This window comes from Chrysochloris asiatica, unplaced genomic scaffold (assembly GCF_000296735.1).
Source record: "Chrysochloris asiatica unplaced genomic scaffold, ChrAsi1.0 scaffold00028, whole genome shotgun sequence".
Lineage (NCBI taxonomy): Eukaryota > Metazoa > Chordata > Mammalia > Afrosoricida > Chrysochloridae > Chrysochloris > Chrysochloris asiatica.
The window spans coordinates 10,926,861-10,945,631 of NW_006408546.1; the positions used below are offsets into that span (position 1 = coordinate 10,926,861).

The 18,771-nt window shown below is 42.4% G+C and overlaps 1 protein-coding gene and 1 pseudogene across 1 annotated transcript in view; one reads left to right on the plus strand and one right to left on the minus strand.

The window, feature by feature from the left end:
* EPHB1 (EPH receptor B1) overlaps positions 1-11,738 on the plus strand; it is a 743,041-nt gene extending 731,303 nt beyond the window's left edge. The window contains exons 15-16 of the mRNA XM_006846598.1: positions 6,241-6,396; positions 10,272-11,738. Of these exons, the coding sequence (XP_006846661.1) occupies positions 6,241-6,396; positions 10,272-10,380 (265 nt within the window). The 3' untranslated portion in view covers positions 10,381-11,738. The remainder of the gene's footprint in view (positions 1-6,240; positions 6,397-10,271) is intronic.
* A 5,920-nt stretch (positions 11,739-17,658) lies between these two features.
* LOC102838303 lies at positions 17,659-18,526 on the minus strand (annotated as a pseudogene).
* Between the last annotated feature and the right edge of the window lie 245 nt (positions 18,527-18,771).

The following is an 18,771-nucleotide window of genomic DNA, read 5'->3' on the forward strand; positions in this document are numbered from 1 at the left end:
TGCTTCTGCCACAAATTCCCCCAGCTGTGAGCCTTCCAACCTTCTAAGTATTCCTTTATATGTGGTTCAGAGTTCTGGGACCATCCCTGAGCCTGCTTGGTTGGGTATTCTGTGTTGTTGTTGGAGGAGCTCTCTGCTACACGTCCACCTGATCCGCCATCTTGTTTGTTCTCTTCCCCTTATTCTTATTCTTAAGCAGTACTTTGCTTATCCTGGGTCTGTTTCCTTTCCATATAAAGTTTGTAATTGTTTTCTCTATCTCTTTGAAGAATGTAGTTGGAATCTGGATTGGGAACGCATTATATGTGTAAATTGCTTTGGGCAGTATTGACATCTTCACAATGTTAAGTCTTCCTATCCAGGAGCATGGTACAGTCTTCCATTTTTGTAAGTCTCTTTTAGTTTCTTGCAGTAGTGTTTTGTAGTTTTCTTTGTATAAGTCCTTTGTTTCTCTGATTACATTTATTCCAAGATAATTCATCCTTTGGGTGGCTATTGTAAATGGCATTGTTTCCCTAATGTCCTTTTCAACACTGTCATTTTTGGTATAGAGGCATCCAACTGATTTTTGTATGTTGATCTTATACCCTGCCACTTTGCTGAATCTTCCAAAGAGGTGTAGTATCTTTTTACTGTGTCTTTGGGGTTTTCTACATAAAGGATCATATCATCTTCAAATAGGTAGAGTTTTACTTCCTCTTTGCCAATTTGGATGCCTTTAATTTCCCTGTCTTTCCATATAGCTCTTGCTAAGACTTCCAGCACAATATTGAATAGGAGCGGTGACAGTGGGCATCCTTGTCTGGTTCCTGTTCACAGAGGGAAGGCTTTCAGTTTCTCTCCATTGAGAGTTATGTAGGCTCTTGGTTTTCTATATATGTTCTTTATTATTTTGAAGAATTTCCCTTCAATTCCTATTTTGTTGAGTGTTTTTATCAGGAATGGATGTTGGATTTTGTCAAATTGCTTTTCTGCATCAATCGATATGATCATGTGGTTCTTTTCTTTTTTCTATATGGTGAATAACGTTGATTGTTTTTCTAATTTGAACCATACTTGCATCCCTGATATGAATCTCACTTGATCATGATGTATTATCTTTTTGATGTGTTGCTGAATTTTTTTGGCTAGGATTTTGTTGGGAATTTTTGCATCTATGTTCATGAGGTATGTTGGTGTATAATTTTCTTTCTTAGTGTTATGCTGGTTTTTTATCTTAAAGTTTACTTTGTTGGAGATTAGTATTGCCACTCCTGCTTGTTTATTGTTGCAGTTAGCTTGGTAAATTTTTTCCTATCCTTTAACGTTTAGTCTGTTTTTATCTCTGTGTGTAAGATATGTCACTTGCAGGCAGCATATTGAAGGTTCTTGTTTCCTTATCCATTCTGCCACTCTCTTGTCTCTTCACTGGTGCATTCAATCCATTGACAGCCAATGTAATTATCGATTGGTATGAATTGCTACCATTAAGCTACTTTTCTGGTGGTGCTGTGTTCGTTCTTTTGTTCTGCATTCCTTCTTGTGTTGGATTTGTGCTTTTTGTGCTATTTCTTGTCAGTTTCTTTTTAGTTTTCATGTTCACTTGTTCTGCTTGCAAATTCATTTTTATGATAAGTTATCAAGTATTAACTTTCTTTAGGGTTACCTTGTAGTCTACTAACTTTTCTCTCCAGTTAAGATAATCCATTGTATCCTATATTTACCTGACATCTCACCACCTGGGTTTCTATTGCTATGTTTGTCCCTTCTTTGACATTGATAAAATTTTGATCTACAGTTGATCTCCCAGCTCCTTTGAGTTTGTTGTTGTAGTCTTCTTCTGTTCTGGTCTCTACTACCTGTTGACTGAGTTCTAGGTGGTGTTGCCACACCTGTCAATCTCTGTTTGTTGTCTGTTCTTGCTGGTTTTCAGTCCACAGAACTCCCTTTAGGATGTTTTGACGTGCTGGGTTGGTTTTGATAAAATCTCTCAATTTCTGTTTATGATTGCACCATCATATTAGATTGATAGTTTTGCTGGACAGACGATCTTGGTTGACAGTTTTGTTTTGTTTTTCTTGTAGGGTTTTGTGTATGTCTCCCCAATGCCTTCTTGCCTGCATGGTTTATTCTGAATAGTCAGAGCTTAATCTGATTTGCTTGCCTTTATAAGTGACATTTCTCTTCTCCCTGGCTGCTTTTAATATCCTTTCCTTGTCTTTGATTTTGGAGATCTTAATTATTATATGTCTTGGTGACTTTCTTTTGGGGTCTATCCTGGGGTACGTTCGACTTCTTTAATGTTTATCTTCTTATCTTTCAAGATGTTAGGGAAATTTTTACATCCAGAAACTCTTCAACTATTTCCTTTGTGGACTTCACTGCTTCTTCCTGTTTTGGAATGCCAATGATTTTTACGTTGTTCCTTTTCATGTATCCAGTATGAATTGTAGAATGTCTTCAGATTTTTTTATCCTTTTATTTGCTTGGTCTTCTATCTTAGCAGTAATGAGAGATTTGTCTTCCAGCTCTCTAGTTCTGGCTTCCATCTCTTCTAATCTCCTTTCCCCTTTCAGCATATTTTCCATTTCTTATATCTTATTATTGATCATCTGGACATCTTTTTGCAGGTTTTGAATTGCTTTCAATGTTGTATCAATTTCTTGTTATAGTTTCCTGACTTCTTCCTTGTTTTCCTCCACCCCTTTTCAGAGCATTTCAATTTGTTTCCATATCATTCTTCTGAAATTTTTCTCAGGTGTATCCAAAACCTGCTCTTCCTCCTTGCATCAGCTATTCTGTTCTGTTTTTTGGCCATGTTTCGATAAGGTTTGTTGCTTTTTATTCGGCATGATAATTTCTATTTTTTAAGCTTAAGTGAACACTTGAACGTTTGTTGTTTGCTTACTGGGTGTCTCCTGGTGAATATGATCAGGAGATAGGCTTCCCCTTTCACATGTAATGCTTAGTGGGTGTTGTTGGGTCTTGACTCAGTGTTGGAATTTTATGGGATATGCTTATAGCTTGGCCATATGGCCACGATTGCTGTCTCTTCTTGGGAAACGTAGGGAGAAAAAGCTCCCACCTCCAGGAAAGATGTGTGATCAAAAGGACCAAAAGCAGAAGTAATATACATGCATAGACAAAACTCACCACTTTGGAACAGAAATAAGCTGTGGTGTACACCATCAGGGTGTGTGTGTACACTTAGAAGCCTCCATCAGGGGGTTGGAGTGACCACTCTCTCTGGCCAATCCTCTAGTCACTAAAGGTGCGCAGGTAGATATTGGGGAGTTAATGGGAGAAAGACTGTCCACTACTTTTGTCTTTGAAGGTCAGTTAGATATCTGCGTGTGCACAGCACAATTCTTGGGATGGTTGAATCCTGTTAGGCTGTGGTTTTACAGATTGCTTTGAATTGGGTCTGTGCAGGGAGCTCAGGCAACGCAGCAGCCACAGACCATAAGGACAGCTGCCCGAAACCCCAAGCTGCTACTCGGGAGAAAGGCAAGGCGCTTCACTCCCGCTCAGACACAGCCTTGGAACTCCACACAGGGTTGCCTTCAATGGGAACCTACTCCAAGGTGGACTGACACGAGGGGTCCAGCTGGGGATATTTTGGATCTGTGACTCCGTGGGTAATGTCATAAGTAGGCACCAAGCTCCTTATCTCTATACAGTGGGAAAACTGTCCCACCTGATGTTCGGGCTGAGCAGTGAAGTTGGGACAGGGAGAGAGAGAGAGGGAAATGTGTAGTCTCCCACGTCTTTTTTTTTTTTTTGCAGATGATTCTGCACTGTTTTAGTGCCATTTTCTGAGCTGGACTGGCTTTAGCCCTGCCCTCTAAACACTGCCAGTGAGAGGTAGTCGCCGAGGGAATCCCGTCTCCAGATTTCTAACTCCTCTCTCTGTATTTTCCTTAATATTGTGGTTTTCTCACTTGTGAGTGCAGGAAACTGACGTCCTGGATCTTATGGTAGATCTGGAGTTCTGGAGTTGTTCTGTGAGCGCTTCCTTCATGAGATCCCTCTCCCTTCTCACCGGAGTGTACCCCTACCTGGTTTTCATGGCTGTAGCCCCAACCCTAAGACAATTCTTGATTGGCAGGGTTTCTTTTTTTTCTTTTAGGGTTTTATATATGTCTCCCCATTACCTTCATGCCTGCATGGTTTCTGTTGCGAGGTCAGAGCTGAATCTGATTTGCTTGCCTGTGTAATTAATCATTCTCTTTTCCCTGGCTGCTTTTAGGATTTTTCTCCTTATCTTTAATTTTGGAGAGCTTGATTATATGTCTTGGGGTCTTGATTATATTTCTTTTGGGGTCTATCCTTTCTGGAATTTATTCAGTTTCTTAAATGCTTATCTTCTCATCTTTCAAGACGTTAGGGAAATTTTCTTCCAGAATCTCAACTATATCCTCCTTGGATTTCTGTGATTCTTCGTTTTCTAGAATGCCAATAATTCTTGTTAGTCCTCTTCATATTATCCAACATGGATCTTAGACTCTCTTCAGGTTTTTTTTATCCTCTTTTTTGTCTTCCATCTCACTAGTGCTAGCTTTCATCTCTACAATTCTACTCTTTTGCCCTTTCATTGTATTGTCCATTTCTGATATTTTATTATTAATAATCTGGACCTCTTTTTTCACGTTTTGAATTATTTCCATTGGTATACCTATCTTGTTCATCGCTCCTGTAGCACTTTCCTGACTTCTGTATTTTCCTCCACCCTTCTGTGATGCATCTTTATTTGTCTCCTTATCATTCTCCTGAATTCCTTCTTAGGCAGATCCAAAGCCTGTTCTTCTTCTAATGGGAAGTCCATGTCTGCTTCCAGCTCATTTGTCTCACTCTTTTCTGTTTCTGGACATGTGTTGAGATCTTTGATTGATTTTTTTCTTGGACATTTTCAATGAATGTATGGTGCTATAATGTTAATCTGTATTGTTTCCTGGTGGATATGATCTGGAGATAGGCTTTCCTTTCACGTCTCGTTTTACTTAGCTGCAAGTTATCTTTGTAATGCATAGCAGGTGGGATATTATGGGGTATGCTTGTAGATTGGCTATATGGTTGCTTTCTCTTCTTGGGTAACGTAGGGAGAGTAAGCTCCCATCCCCAGGGGGGGAAAAAAAAATGAGGCCAAAAGGACCAAAAACAGAAATATAAAAGCAGAGATCAAAAACCAGCACACAAAAACACAACTATAGCAAACTGTCCAGTAGCCTTTGCTGTGCAGGTCTGTGTGTGTGCACAATAGAAACCTCCAGCAGTGGGTGGGGGTGTCCACTTCCTTAGGACCTCCCTCCCACCAGTCAAAGCCGTGGAGGTGCACAGATATTGAGAAATGAATGGAAGAAAGATTGTTCACAATTTTTAACCTCTGAATGTCAGTTAGGTATTTGCATGTGCACAGCATTAATTCTCAAAATCACTGTGTCCTTCTATATAGTAGTTGGTGTTGGCTCTTGCCATTTATGTTGGGGTTTTACAAGGTGCAAATACAATTTGGCTGTATGGTCAAACCTCTTGTTTGGTACGGCAGGTATAAAGGATCCTGCCCAAATAAGAGATTTAATTAAGTCCCAGAGTCAGATATCCTAAGAAGCAGCCAAAGGATTAGCTTGTGGGACCACTGTGGCTTCTAGGGATTTCCTCTTTATGCCATGGGAAAATTGTACCCTGTGGGCGCAACGCTGAACCCTTTTGGGGGTGTGCTCCCACCCACCTGTAGATGCCCAGACTGGGCAGAGTGGGTGCAACAGAGGAGAGGAGGAAAGAAAAGTGAAAGATAAAAGTCATACCTCTTTTTCCACACGTCACTGTATCAGCTTGGCTGTGGCCCTGGCCTCTGACCTCTGCCTAGGCTGTGGGCCACAGGGCGCATCCTGGTTGATTCTAAAATTGCTGTTAGTTCCTACCACAGTCAGATTTCTCCACCAGTGGGTGCTGAAAACTGATGCCCTCCGCTTTGTATAAAAGATCCAAAGCTCTGGAACTGTTCTGGCAAAGTGCCTTTTCTGGTTTTTTCGCACCTCTGTTGAAGAACCTCTGCTGCCTGTCTTTGCTTCTCTTGCCCCCAAACCGGAAGTCTGGGCACTAGACTTTGGTGGTCATTCCAATTTGGGATTCTTTAAGGAAGGAAGGACAAGTTATAACCATCATCCAGTACGGGGTGCTGCCTGCTGTGAATTCTGCCATCAGCTCAGAGTGTGGCTCCACCCCTGCACTGTGGCTCACGGCTCTGTTCTGTCTTCCCAGGCCTTCCCAACCCCTGCTAGACCGCTCCATCCCAGACTTCACGGCCTTCACCACCGTGGATGATTGGCTCAGTGCCATTAAAATGGTCCAGTACAGGGACAGCTTCCTCACCGCTGGCTTCACCTCCCTCCAGCTGGTCACCCAGATGACATCAGAGTAAGTGATGAGAATCCCTGTGTCCAGCCCATGGGTGGGTCTCAGTCCCCTTTCCTGCTACTTGGATGGTGTGAGTCCTATTTCTATAGATAATCCTATAGGAGTTACTGAGTAGAGAAGCCGCTAGGGACTCAACTGCTAACCACAAGGTTGGTGGTTCAAGTCTACATAAAGAGCCCTCCAAAACAAACCCTGGCAGTATGCTTCTGGAAAGTCACAACCATTGAACACCCTATGGAGCAGTTCTATTCTGCACACATGAATCAAAATTGTCTGCAAACAACTAACAATATAGATGAGGAGTCTCTTCCCTGGAGCTCCTACTCTGTATAGAACCACACCAGACAAGGGTGCACCAGCAATGATGGAGTGGGATTTAGGGGATGGGGTGGGCAGGAAGAACTCATCTTGGGGTCCCAAATGAGAGTGCTTTGTAGTCATAGCCTTATGTCATTTGCCTAATCACCAAGAGCCTCTCCATTTAAATTTTTTAACTCAGCCCATCAAAGAGAGCATCCATATGGAAAGAACACAGCCAGCCCGCACTTTAAACAACATAGCAGGAAGATGTATTGCCCTGATTCAGCAACAACCTCAGATGTGCAGGGAACTAGTATCCATACTTAGATAGCATTTGTAAATAAGCATATATTTGTCCATCCCCCACGAACTATTTACCAGCCAGCCGCCCCCACAGGAGAATGGAAGAATATAAAAAAATAAAATTATTCAAATAAAATGAGAGCCAGAAAGGATCTTAAAGATCCATGCAGTCCATCATTTCCTTAAGAATGTTCTGAGTCACACCAGTTCTGGGAAATGTTAATAGGTTCTCCTTGGAAAAAAGGGTCCTATGGTCAAATAAATTTAGGAAATACTGCATACTTTATAATCCTCTTGGAGATTCACTGCACATATTAGCACTGTAAATGCCATGGAAAGTCCTGAAATAAAGAAACCTGTTTAAAATTATTAAATGCCAAGGAGCCATATTTTGAGGGGCAGGGTTTTGTAGAACTGTAGTTTGGCAAATATTCATTTAGTCCCACCCCTTCCATTCTACAGATTCAGAAAGCAGGTGATGTTAAGTGCCCTGCCTGAAGATACGGTGCTGACAAGTGGCAAAGCTGGGATTAAAGCCTCCTTTCCTGACTGCCAGTTCCATATCCTTTCTCCGGTCCACCCCAGGGCTGCAGTGGTTCCCATAATTTGCTGCACACTGGAATCACCTGGGGATCTTTAAAAAACACATGCCTCACTCCCATTCCTACCCTTTTGGGTGTCATTGGTATGTGGTGAGGCCCGAGCATTGGGGTTTTTAAAGGCTCCCCAACTGGTTAGTTGCCATCAAGTCAATGCTGACTGATAATAACCCCCAATGTGTCAGGATAGAACTGTGCCCACTAGAGTTTTCAGTGGCTGACATTTTTGGAAACTGATCACCAGGCCTTTCTACTGATCTACTGAGGAACCTATGGGTGGATTTGAACATTTAACCTTTAAGTTAGCTGCTAAGTGCATTAACTGTTTTACCACCCAAAGATCCCCTACCCCCAGGTGATTCTACTATGCAGCCAAGTTTGGGAACTGCTAGACTAAAGCTGGCAAGGGTTTAATTTTGCCTTCTGCACTCATAGAGGGTCAAATAAGCCTACCGCGGGAATTAACTAGCTCCTCCCAGCCCGCAGCCCTCACCCCCAATCTAAGGTACACACATCAGAGTAGACTTAGGAGCTGCCAGGATTGCAACCTGTAATGACAGCACCAGGGCTGGCTCTACTGGCCTGTCCATGGGGGGAGGACTGACCACCTATGATGTAGTAGGCACAGTGCTAGGTGCTCCAGCACTCCTCTCTTGGGGCATGCTCATTGCCAAATCCCAGGGGAGAGAGGTGATCATCCACTCTCAGCAGGCAAGCCTTTCATCCTAGACTCCTGTTTAACAATCAGTCTTGCTGGAGTCCAGCTCTGCTGCTGAGGTTTATTTGTGTCACAAATGATGGACAAGAATAGGCCTCAGAGGTACTTTCTCTAGGGAGATGGGCTGAGTGTGCATCTAGCCTTGAGTCTACTCACTAAACATCAGAATTCATTTTTTTTAAAACCTGGGTTCATTTCCTGGCAATGTCTTAAAAAGGACAGCCCTGCCATTATGAATTATTGTCTAGCAGACAGTAAGAAAAATAAGGCAGCACTCACCAGTCGAAATGCAGCCTCTCCACCGTGCAGAGAATGCTGTTAGATGGATCAGGGATAGAAGTGGGTCTTCACGAACACAGGCTACTGCCTCCTTTTCCACCATCTTCCTGTGTCTGTGGGCCACCATCTTCTTACCCCCACAGTCTGAGGGAATCAAATCAAGTGAAATTACTCACTCTGGGAATGCCCATGCCAAAAAAAGATCAAAGAGGAATGTGAAACTGAAAATGAAGGGATTTAGTTTGAAGTATAGCATACACACCATTAGAGCCATTTAGTGTATGTATTGAGAGATAAAAGAGGGAAAGAGAAAATGAACAATAAATAGATTGTCCATTACAAATTCAAACATGCTTCATGAAAGTAATTTGCTAAAAAATCATGGGCTCTTTGTCAATCTCAGCCAGCTGCAGCCTGTGGGGGACTGACCACTAGCAGAACAGGAGGGGACAGAGCACTAGGACCAGGGGCCAGGCAGAGGGTCTCCTCATGGGTTTGGTGTGTCCTTTACCAGTGATTTGCTATGCTGGGGTTGGGGTTCCTGGGAAAAAATGCAGTGAAGACTTTATAACTCTGAGAACAGCCCTGCTAGTGGTTAAGGGTCCTGCAGTCTTGTATCTGAAGCCCAGCGCCACTGCTTACCCACTGTGTGATCTTGAGTATATTACTTAACTTCTCTGAGCCCTAGCTGTTTATCACTCTGCAGAGAAAATAGTGCCCATCTCGTTGGTTTGTTTATGCGGTGAATGGGATAGCAGATGCAAAGCCCTTGGCCCAGTGCCTTCCTACAGAATGCACACAATAAATGGTTGATATTGAATTATTATTATTACTAACGTTGTGGTGGCTTGTCCATCTCTATGAAATGTGTTTGTGCATATATAAATAAGAACGTTTATGGGAGATGGGAAGCATTCAAGCAAACCACTGTGTCACTAAGGCTCCTCTTACATATTGTTATTAGTAAAAAAGAAAAGATTTGTGGACTTCCCCAAGGTCAAATATAAGCCATGATCTTCTTAAGATTGGATTAAAAAATTAATCTAATCCAAACCCCTATCCTAGACATATTCCTTGGGTTCCTATTTGGACAGATATTTTAAAGATCTTTTGAGATGACCCTTCTTAAAAATTCATGGCATTAAAATTCAAACAGAGGCAGAAAATGGAAGCGCAAGGGGAAATCATCAGAAACCCAGGCAAGCCCCACATCTTTTCAATCTCAGTGGGTGATCACTAATTTAGGCAGAAAGTTTCACAGAATAACTGAAGCCCCATAGAGTGTGTGCTTGAAGTGTTTGGGGAAAAAAAAAAAAATAGCAGAGGAAAATTCCAGTTCACCTGAGGGTCGCAGACACAGAGTGAAGGGGCTCCAGAACTCATCGGTGAGGAACACAGTCAGGAAGCAAGGAGCAGCACTTCCAGGATACTCAAAATCTGGTGAGGCATCAGAGACAAGGAACACTGCATGGAGAAAGTGAGTTTGAGCAAAAAAACATCCAATTAGGAGTTTATCAAAGACCTGAGTAGACAGGCTAGTTACGTTTAAAATGCTTTTATATGCCTACTCAGCTATTTTTAGTAACATGCCGTACTGTGATGAGTTTTGATACGTAAAAAGCTGCCCTGATGTGAAAGTGACTTGTGTGTGTGTGTGTGTGTGTTTTCCCTTCCAGAGACCTCCTGAGAATAGGAGTGACCTTGGCAGGTCACCAAAAGAAGATCCTGAACAGCATCCATTCTATGAGGGTCCAGATGAGTCAGTCACCAACAGCAATGGCATGAGAACTCTCATTTTCTGGGGAAAGGAGAGGAAGGACAAAGATCAACAGTCAAGGGGAAACTGGAGATTGACCACTGTGGAATGTTCTAGAAAGGTCGTCTTCTTAGCTGAGAAATGCATTTCTATCAGTGAAGGATAAACTGGACCTGTTGTTAATAGACAGCCCTCGTTTCTCAGTGACAGAAGTACATTTAAGATGTTATGAGAAACCAAATATATAATAATAAAAATATAAAAAGGCAATTTTCAAAGGAAATGAAGATAAAATAATATGCATTGGGGGAACAAGAGTAAACTCAGCTTCCACCCTCAGTAGGCTGGAGGAGTCATCCATCAACAGCAAGAAAGGGAAGGAGGTCGAGGGAAGAAACAGAAGCAGTTTTCCATTTTCTTCCTCACCAATGACATTCTTTTCTTTTCTCTTTTTATACTCCTTCCCCAGGACCCCCCCTCCCCTTTCCCACATCCATGTCCCTTTGCTCATGACCCGTATAGGGAAGTTTCTTCAAATAAACCCTAGCTCCTGAGTCTCCAGATGTTGTTCTGTCAGTTGCCAAAGGACTTTGCTGACCACTGCATGGGGGATCCAACCAATTCAATTAATGTCTTCATATTGAAGAAGAGATGTACCTTCAATTGAAAACCTTGCTTTTCTTTTGTTTGCATTTTCTGCAAAAAGGAAAAAAAAAAGAAACCACAAATTGGAGAAACCTGTTTCCATGTGCAAGAGCACACATATGTATGTCTGTGTTTTAAAATGACTGTGATTGTTCGAAACAGATGCAAACAAGAAAGAACTGGGAGGTCTTTGTCCCTGGGAAACCTGAAGTGGCAGGAATGTGTTTTTTGGTATGACTTTCTGGTTGGCCCAGTTGACCTATTGGCTCAATGGGGAGAGAGGATAGGAAGAAAAATAAAATGAAAGGGGGAACAAAAAAGGTCTCAAGAGTGTGCAAATTCAGACGGGAAACAGGTGAGTGGTTTGAATTGGATGCAGTGTGGGCCATTCTAGAATGATGCTGACTGATGACTTATTCATGGTAACATCTTAAGTGAAGGAGAAGGAAAGTGTTTCTGGAGAATGTTCTTCCACATCCCTGGAATCTGCAATTCAAGAGGTGGCAAGGGAGAACTCTTCTTGCCTTACCTGTGGACTGGCTTAAGCTGTGTGGCACCAGAGGAATGTTTCAAATGTGTCTGTGTTTTTCTTGACATTCCTTATTGTACCTCATTCATTGTTTGATTCACTTTTGTAAATTCCATCTAACATTGAAATATTTTTAATTTTCTCCTTTTACCTTAATCTCCTTGCTAATTTTATCTGTCTAATTAAAATGAACAGAAGCATGTCTGGGTTTACATAGAATGGTGTCAGAGTGTGTGTTCCTGCCTTCCAGTGGGTTGTTCTAAGTGACAGGAGAATCCTCACCAGCCATCCTTCTTCCTGATTATGTGGTGAGGTGGGAACACATCCTAAAACCCCATGACTTCAGAGAAACAGTGTTTTAGAATCAATCCCTCTGATGTGACCCCAAGGAAAAACCGAATAAATTGTTAGACTCTGAAGCCTTAAGTATGAGGTTTAGAGAACCCACTGGTGGAAAAATATCATCACCGATCGTGCACACCAACTCTAAAACTGCAAATCAGTTCACTTCAAGGCCAGTTTTGTAGAAGCTTGCTTGTGCTGAGTCTGTGAACTTACCAAGGGTATAAGCCAGTAAAAGGAGCAACAGTCTTCTGACATTGCTTATTTAATACATATTTAAGGTGGGAGTCAGTCTTTTCCTCTAGTTCTAGGTAACTTTGTTCTTGGAGAGGTCCTTATCATCTGAAATTGCCAGCCAGGTTTCTCTGTAGCAGAAAACTCTTTCAAAAAGACTCATAGGCCTAGGGATATGACTCCTATCCAAGGGATCCCCATCTTAAAGCACTCTGCTTAACCCCTGGGAAGACGGAGGGAGGGGGACACAAGTCTTCTCAGCAGACTCACATATGACTGCAAAGGGCCACTTGGCCGTTAGAAGAGAAAATTTTTTCACTTATTAATTGCTTGCCAATTCCACGCACAATTTACTAATTACCCCAAAGACCTCAATCCACGAAGTGTCTTACAAGCCCAGGCAATTCAGCTAATCTACTCTCAATTTTCCACAGGAATGAATTTTAATTTGTCACCAAATTCCTCAGGCAGCACGCTTAATCTGAAATCCTTACTGGCACTCCACCAGTGCCAGCCCGCCCTCCAGCTATGGATAAAGCAGTGAAGGTCATGTCATGCCCTTAGGTTTAGTTTCACCATAAGATCCCAGAAAGGAGAGAGAAAAGTGCCTAGTACATAACTGGAAAGCAGGAGGGTCAGCAGAGCTGAGGCCAGGGTGCCTCCAGGCACAGTTCCTAGTGGGAAGGTTTGGCCAGACTCTCCACAGGCTCCCATCCCTACAGATGTGTCAGAGGTCATTCTTCCCAGCCCCACACCAGAAGGAACCACAGACCATTCACATGAAGCATGATGGGAGATGATTGTGAAGCTAGTGAGTGAGACCTTTCTAACACTGGACCCATTCCGCCATTCACCTCTCTCTGAACCTCAGCCTCATCAACTGGGTAAGAGGATACCAGTGTGTGCTTTTGACGAGGACTAACAATCCCTAGCATGTTTTCTATGGCAGGCACATTTCACTCTCATTGTGATGATAACCTTGTGAGATAGTGGTGGTAGTTACGTGCTGTGGAGTCGGTTCCGACTCATAGCGACCCTTTACAGGGTTTCTGAGGCTGTAAATCTTTACAGGAGCAGAAAACCTCATCTTTCACTTTTACTGCCACCATTTTTCAGATGAGGAAACAGAGAGACCTTTCCTAAATCACCCTGTGGTGGAGCCAGCATTTTGTCTCAGCAGATACTTGGTCTCCAGTGTCCACTCTCTTATTGCACTCAAGTTCACTATACTTGAGAATGCATCAGCCTCCTGGAGGGTTTGTTAAAACACACATCTCTGGGCCCCATCAGAATTTATGGTTCAACATTTCTGGAATGGAATCTGAGAATTGGCTTTTCTTACAAGTTGCCAGGTGATGCTAAAGCTGCTGGCTCTGGAACCACACATTGAGAACCACCTTCTTGAGGATAAGAGATAATAGATATAAAGCCCCTGACTCCAGAAGTGATAGTCATTGAGACTTTCAGGATATTTAGAATGAGGGCAGTAAATCCTCACAGTCTTGGATCTGAAGTGATAGATGAGGCTACATGGAACATCTCCTGCCTGGAGGATTCTCTGCCCACTGGCCTTTACCACCCCAGGGAGTGTTAGTCACATCTTTGAAAGAGTTCCCTGGGGAGACTGCTCACTGACAGAGAGACCCCAATTGCCTGAATTGCAGCTAGATATGCTGCTTCATCATCAGGTACGGAATTAAATTTGATCTAGACCATTTCTTAAAATATTTTGCATGGTGGTCAGAGGCACAGGGCCCTGAAATCCAGGCTAAGAGATGATATCTGTGATCAGTTCTGTGTAGCTCAGGACATTCCTACCAGAGAGATGACCTGCAGGACTCAGAGTCAGTAGGTTGGACTGCACAAGAAGCGGGTGGAAATATAGTTGCATTGGGGAGCAGCATTTGGGAAATGTTTAACTATGGTTCCTGGCTGAGAGGTTATCAGAATAGAAGTGACAGAATTTGTGAAACAGCCCTGTAGATTATGGCTCAACTTTGTGCCCCTCTTCAGGTCCTTTCTATCACTCAAGGAACATGATAAGGGGAAAAGTGAAAATACATCTACAACTAAGGTCACCGAAGATCAGACTCTTGGATGTTAAGTAGGTTCAAAAATTCATGGACAAATTTCATTATCTTTCATTTCCACTTTCCAAGAGCTTCTGAAGCTCCTTCATACTACTAAAAACTCTGTGCTTGATGCTTCCTCTCTAACCCAATCCTCCAATGTTATATAGAGAGCGAGTCAGGGTCACTGGGCCATTTCTGAGTCCACTTGGGAAGACTGAAATCAAATGAGGCCTAGAAGTTATCCCTAACCATTCATTTGTGAAGAGAACAGAGAAGCCAATGAGGACTAAGAAGTAGGATTCCAGAAGAATTGGGAGACAGAGTGAACCATATGGCAAGAGGATGAGACTCTAGAAAGCATCAGTTAGAAATGAAAGATTCTATCATCTACGTTTTGTTCCTTTGTAGTTTTTGTAGGCTAGCCTGGGAGCCTCATTATTATTTCAGAAATGGTTAAGGAACACCACCAACTGGCTGAGGGCATAATTAGGTCTCTGGCTAGTGAAGTGATTGGGAAGACTGCTGTGATGGGGTATCCAGCAGGTATCCTGGGGGGCAATCAGGCATCATCTAGAATTCCATGTTTCCAAGAAGGCTCAAAGAACACACAGGGTCAAAAGAAATCTTACCCATTAAGATCCATGTCAAGCTTGTAGTTCATTTAGAATTAGGGACACTTTTAAAAGTAGCCCGAGGTTTGATCTTATCTAAGGTATCAGTAGGCAGGGCAGGAAGATGGGTGTAGAAGAGAATGACTGAGATCACAGAAAGATCATCAAACTTGGAAGAGGGGGTCTGGATCACACTGTCCATTAAGTTGATTGAGGTAAAATGGTGACTGTGTTCACCACTGAAGAGTTTCTGGAGGCCAGTTTCCAAATTAGAATAGGTGCACAGAGTTATAAAAATGAACTCTCAGTCACTCACAGAAGTACAAACTCTAGTGGGGGCCAATATGTTCTACAGACACTACTTCATGATGGGTGGCCAGGATAGATGCTATCACACACCTGAGAGAAAAGGGAAGCCTCCCTCTTTGGTCCCCACACCTGCATCCTTTCTGGGCTGACCTTGTAGTCCTAGGCCCTTGAAGGGGTTCTTATGTTACTGGGAGCCAGGGATGGAGTACCCCAATAAGCAAGGTAAGTATGGGCTTACTTACTAACCTGTGATAAAAAATGTGTGAAACTGTTCACTACAGATTCACAAGTAAGCACAAATACACCCTGGTTTACCTTGCTTACTGTGTACTCTGTCCCTGTTAGGGATTGTAAATCTGAAAACAGGCTTTGATTCTGTAGGAAGGTGCTGTGGGGTTGGGAGAGAAATGCCGGCCATACTTAGAAAAATCTTTGATATGGTGAAAAAAGGTGAAATTGTTCACTACAACTTAGTACATAATCATATATAAGCTTGTGCTTACCTTGCATATTGGGTAATCTGGCACTGGTGGGAGTCATGAGTTGGCACACAGCATTTCCAACTCGAGTTAGTGTAGACTCAGGTACATCCTGTTCACCAGGAATGGCATCCTTGATTCCACCTTTACCCAGACCAATACCGCCCTGTGACAAGTGAAACACTCAGTAAGTGGTGATTTAAATAGGATTGAATAGAGAAAGTTTAATATGTCATTATTTTAGCTACAGAAACCCATGACCTTAAATAGCGTGCTTTTAAAAAATTAATCCCTAGATATTTAGTTGAAATCTTTTTTCACTTGCTGTTAACTCGTATCAATCGCAGCCCATTTTCATTTTAGTTTTTTGAAATTTACAGCACTCCTTTTTATAACCTTGTCTAAATTTTTAATATGACAGTACAATCGTCCATGGAGCACCAGCTTGGGGTAAAGCAGCCTCCTAGCAAGTGTCAGTCCTTGTGCAAAATCTCTAAACTGCAAAAAGGAATATGGCACTGTCCCTCGTACAATAAAGACAAAGAAGGGGCAGAGGATAGGCTGATCCGTCTGCAAGTAGAAGCAGGCTGCTGTCCTGCCAGGGCGCCATCTGGCTGGGCAAAGGATAGGAAGGACTTCGCTTTATGGCCACTCCCTGCACTAAGACTTGTTCAATCTTTCTCAAGCCACTAATACGCTGAAAAATCCTGTAGCCTCCTCTTTAAGGAGAAAAAAAAAAAAAGATAACAAAGATTTGAAATATGAAAAAAGTTATAGGCAAATAACCCATTTCTGAAATACTGAGAGACTGAACCCATGCTATTTTGTCCTAAAAGAAATCCTTTATACCCCAATAAGACTTTGATTTCTTTTTTTTTTTTTTGGTCTTATTTAAATTGATATTTGCATGTACATTAAGAACGGTTGTGTCTGTGGAAATGACTTTCTGACACGAAATACAATAACAAGTAAGTTCCAACCACTACCTTCTATAGAAAAACTCAACTTTGTAATAACTTCAGCAGGGGAATAACTTTGAGTCTGAATTGACTTGAAAGCCATCTATTGGAGCCAAGGAGTCCCTCGGTGATGCTTTCTACAGATCCCACTTAATGGTGGGTGCTGTGGATAGACGCATGGGCAGTGGCAAATGTACCTCCATCATGTATCTGGAGAGAAGAGGAGTTTTGCTCTTTCACCCCCACACCTACATCCTTCCTGGGCTGACTCTGTATCACAAATTCTTTAAGTTTCTATGTTGTGAGCCATGACAATACAAAACATTCCCAAACAGAACTTTTCAGTGACACCCCCCCCCCGAGATAGGGTTGATGGTTAATTCCTTGACTGATAACTGAAAGGTGGGTGGTTCTAACCAACCTAGGGACACCTTGGAAGAAAGGTCTACTCTACTGATATGATCCCCAAAAGTAACAACATTGAAAACCTTATGGTGCAAAGTAACGCATGGGTTTACCATGAGTCAGAATTGATTTGATGGCAACAGATTGCACTGCCACCAGTCCAGGTGGTCAGGAGTCCTTCTTCCAGGGCATTCACTAAACTGAAGCCTGAGGAGTGAACAGGAGTGCTAAAGTTGTGTGTAGAACTAGCATTAAAGGTAGAAAGAACAATAGGACAAAAGCAGTAAATACATACATAGTTGTAGCAAGCTGTTAGGTAAGGTTTACTTCTAGAGTGCTGAATGTGGAAAGGTATGTAGGCCAGGGCTAGATCATGAAGGGCCTTTATATGGCATGATAAGAAATCTTGGTATTATTCTGAATGTGATTGGTAAAAAGTGATTTTAAGCAAATAAGTTACTTTTTTTTTTCAGATCTTTTTATTCCTTCAAATTTTTCTTTACTAGGAATGATTGAAATAAAAACCACAATTGAGCCCCACCATCATCATCATCACCCATATCATCATTAAGAGAAAACTGGTCAGATAATTATTGCTTCCTATTTTTAACCAGTAGATAGTTGCCATGGATATAGAGAGCCAACAGTCTGTCAAGAATGCTCAAGATATGCTCTTAAACACAATGTGCCCATTCACAGGGGAAAATAAACTAGGAAATAGCTTATGTGTGCTTCTTGATTTCATCATACAAGACAAGTACAAAAGCGCCACCCATGCCTCTGAGCACTTTGGACCAGGCGCCCTTGAAAAAGCCTTTGCCTTCTTCATCCTGTGCAATCTTCCTCATGCAGTTAAGGGGTCCTGTGTACATAATATCAGTTCCTTTGTGCCCTGACTGCATCATCATGTGGTGACGAACAGTGTGTCAAATGGAAAGGACGTCAACCCAGCCACAACCAGGAAGGATTGAATGATCATCCAGCTGACAAAGATGTGAGTATTCCTGGGATCTGGAAAAATTCCCTTTTCAGTGTCATACATACTGCAGTAGGGCACCTGGAAGATGATCATACCCTGTACAAGACACATTAAAGCCTTGGGACAGACCCTAAATTCTATCAGACTTGGAGATCTTGACCTCCAAGACAATCACTGAAGCCTTTTCCCATGTCAGCTGTTAAATGGGTATGGACAAAAGCAAGGAGGTACACTATGCAAAAGGACATCTCCCTGGCAGCACCACCTGATGCCAGATTCCCGGCAAAGTAGCACCAAATCTGGGTCCTTTTTTCCACACCATCCAGGAAGATCTGCTTGTATTTATCTTTGAAGGCAAAGTTGAGAGCTTGGGTGGGAAAATATTGGATGACAATGGCCAGTTTACCAGACCAGAAGGACAGGACTCCCTGCTCCTTGGGAATACGAACCACAAAATCGATAATGCCCTTGTATTGCTTATCTGTGGTGATTTGCTTGTTGGAATGCTACATCGCTTGACCCGTTTAATGGGGGCTACCACAGTCTTGGAGATGGCCACCTGCAAGGGAGTTGTTGGCGGAGGACACAGCAGCATCTGTCATGTTGAAAGAGGAGGAAGGGGTGGAGGGCGGTGGCAAGACTGGAACCAGAACCGGCTTTGACTCCGGGGCTCTGGGGCAATACGTTACATTTTATATAAAACATTCTGACCATAAAATGGAAAACTGAGTGATGAGAAGTAGACTCAATTCTGGGGGACTAAGTAAGATACTATGTAGTAAATGATGGAGGCTTAGGTAAAGGTGTAAAAGTATCAATGATGATGGGGAAAACTGGACTGATTTAAGAAATATAA